The sequence below is a fragment of the Ceratosolen solmsi genome, unplaced genomic scaffold (assembly GCF_000503995.2).
Source record: "Ceratosolen solmsi marchali unplaced genomic scaffold, CerSol_1.0 scaffold7, whole genome shotgun sequence".
NCBI classification, from domain to species: domain Eukaryota; kingdom Metazoa; phylum Arthropoda; class Insecta; order Hymenoptera; family Agaonidae; genus Ceratosolen; species Ceratosolen solmsi.
The window spans coordinates 4,602,664-4,604,863 of NW_011948413.1; the positions used below are offsets into that span (position 1 = coordinate 4,602,664).

The 2,200-nt window shown below is 42.5% G+C and overlaps 1 protein-coding gene across 5 annotated transcripts in view; it reads right to left on the reverse strand.

Moving 5' to 3' along the window:
- Positions 1-2,200, reverse strand: part of LOC105367349 (SLIT-ROBO Rho GTPase-activating protein 1) — a 36,397-nt gene that overhangs the window by 3,881 nt on the left and 30,316 nt on the right. For all 5 annotated transcript variants that reach the window (XM_011506026.1, XM_011506027.1, XM_011506028.1 and 2 more), the window contains exons 5-7: positions 1,435-1,563; positions 388-609; positions 40-315 (exon numbers count right to left, since the gene is read on the reverse strand). In XM_011506026.1, the coding sequence (XP_011504328.1) occupies positions 40-315; positions 388-609; positions 1,435-1,563 (627 nt within the window). The remainder of the gene's footprint in view (positions 1-39; positions 316-387; positions 610-1,434; positions 1,564-2,200) is intronic.

The following is a 2,200-nucleotide window of genomic DNA, read 5'->3' on the forward strand; positions in this document are numbered from 1 at the left end:
TGGGGGGGGGGTGGGGGGGGGGGGGGTTAAAGGACTTACAGTAAGGTAAAACTCCTCTGTCTCCTGTCGGTCGGCCCTAAGCTTAATTTGCACCGTTTCGGGCGGCTTCGACGTCGGCATCGCATTATCACCGAAATACCTCGAACAATCGTAATCTTTGGCTGTAAACATCTCGAGTAGACTCGCCTCGGCGGTCTCGAGGGTCTTCCACACTTCCTCGGATTCGGTTCGCAGCGAGGTGACCCTCTGCTGTAGCTGCTGGAGTCTCTGCTCCATTTCCGTATGTAGCACCTTCTGTAGTTCCGATTCCGGGGCCTACGCAATAATCACGGCCGTGAGAATAATAATAACAGCACGTTTTTCAGCGAATCTCGATATTGCACTCACGTCATCTCCTCGCTGGCCTTGAAACTCGAATTTCTTCGGGATCATGAAGGCCGCGTGATGTGACTCGAGGAACCTCTGCTTATCGGCTCTCGAATCTAAAGAGCCAACGCAGGAAGACAATTGTTCGGCCCCGAATTGAAGCGAACGCTGCCTGCCCTCTTCCGCACTACAGTGCATCAGCAAAGCTCGAGCGATGCAATTATGAAAGCCAAAATCCATACACTGTAAAATAGTGGTTGCGAACGGTTAAGAATGTCGTCGAGTCGACATTATTATGATTGTTTTTTTCTTCCTCAATTATTATTTCACTATAAAGCTATTCGCTCTTTTGTTTATGGGCCATTTTATGAAACTAACAACGATGCGAACATTTCAGATTGACGTCTAACGGAAGCAGAACGTCAACAACTCGTATTACACATGCATAGGATTAGAGCTCGAGAAATCATAAGTTTAAATTATCTTTAATAAAATAACTATAAATTGACGCGCTACGGAAATATTAAAGAGTACAGTATTGAAAATATGAAACAAGAATAGAATTTCTATTAAATGAAATGTAACTTTAATTATACGTATGTTATTGTATTAAAATCAATATTTTTAGAATGTGCATTTGAAAATAGCAATGAAGTAGAAAATTGAATCACAATGTTAATTAAAGTAATCGTTTCAATATTATTATGCGACATTAATGCTCAAATTGACTGCAGAATAAGCGAATTACGTATGCACGCAATATAAATACATTTATTACCCATAGACTTAAACTATATGTATGATCATAAAGATATGGCTCTATTTTTCCACGCTAATCAGCGCAATCGAGCTGCTGCCGTACAATGTAAAAAAAAAAAAAAAGATATTGTTTTCTTATTGACCTACTGATAATATTGTCAACCATTTCGTATCTAATCCAAGGAAAGAATCAGATTGTGAGTAAAGGTAATTATTACGTTAATAAAAGCGTCAAAAAAGGATTACCGTACAAATAAAAGAAAGATGAAGAAGAGTTAGACAAAAAATTACCTCCAACCGAGGACTTACGTCAATGAGATCCGACAGGTCGTCGACAAAGTATTTGTGTATAGTTGTGTTGGAAGCCTCGAGGCAGAGGATATATTCGTTCCTGGCCTTGAGCGCCTTCAGTTTTGCCTCGGTGTACTTGCTCTTTCTCTGTAGTAAACACAAAGGATGACGGTAAGAGGTTTATGATGGGTAGGGGTGAGGGGGGAGGGTCATTGTACGAGTGAGAAAATCGTCTGTGAAAATAAGTGTTCATCGCTTGGTAGCGATCGATCAGCCAGTATTATCGGAACGAGGAGGGTGGAGGGAGGAGGGAGGAGGGGGACCGATAGTACGGGGAGGGGGATACATTCATAATAAAATCGCGATCGTCCGATTACGCGAGGGTCAATTATATTCCGCTGTCGTCGTCTTTCGGATTAATAACCGTGACGCTCACTGCTGGGCTACTTTGGCAAATGCTTTTTTTTTATGGGCTTTCTTATTAGCGACGATCAAAAAGATTGAAAATCTTCACAGTGGAAAACGCCTCTCACGAAGAGAGACGAAATTAGAAAGCCACGATGAAAAAAGAGCGGGCTTTCGAAGGGAGGAGAAGGGTAATACGATGGATGGATATGATGGCCTATACGACGATATTTTGAGCGTTTATTCTGACTGGGATCGAACGAAGAGGCACGGAGGGGCTCGGTTTATAGACTCGAGCTTACTCGAGTTTACTCTCGCGCAAACGAATATCAATGTGTCTCGGCTTTCATCGCGCATCCCAATCCTTTCTCCCCCCCCC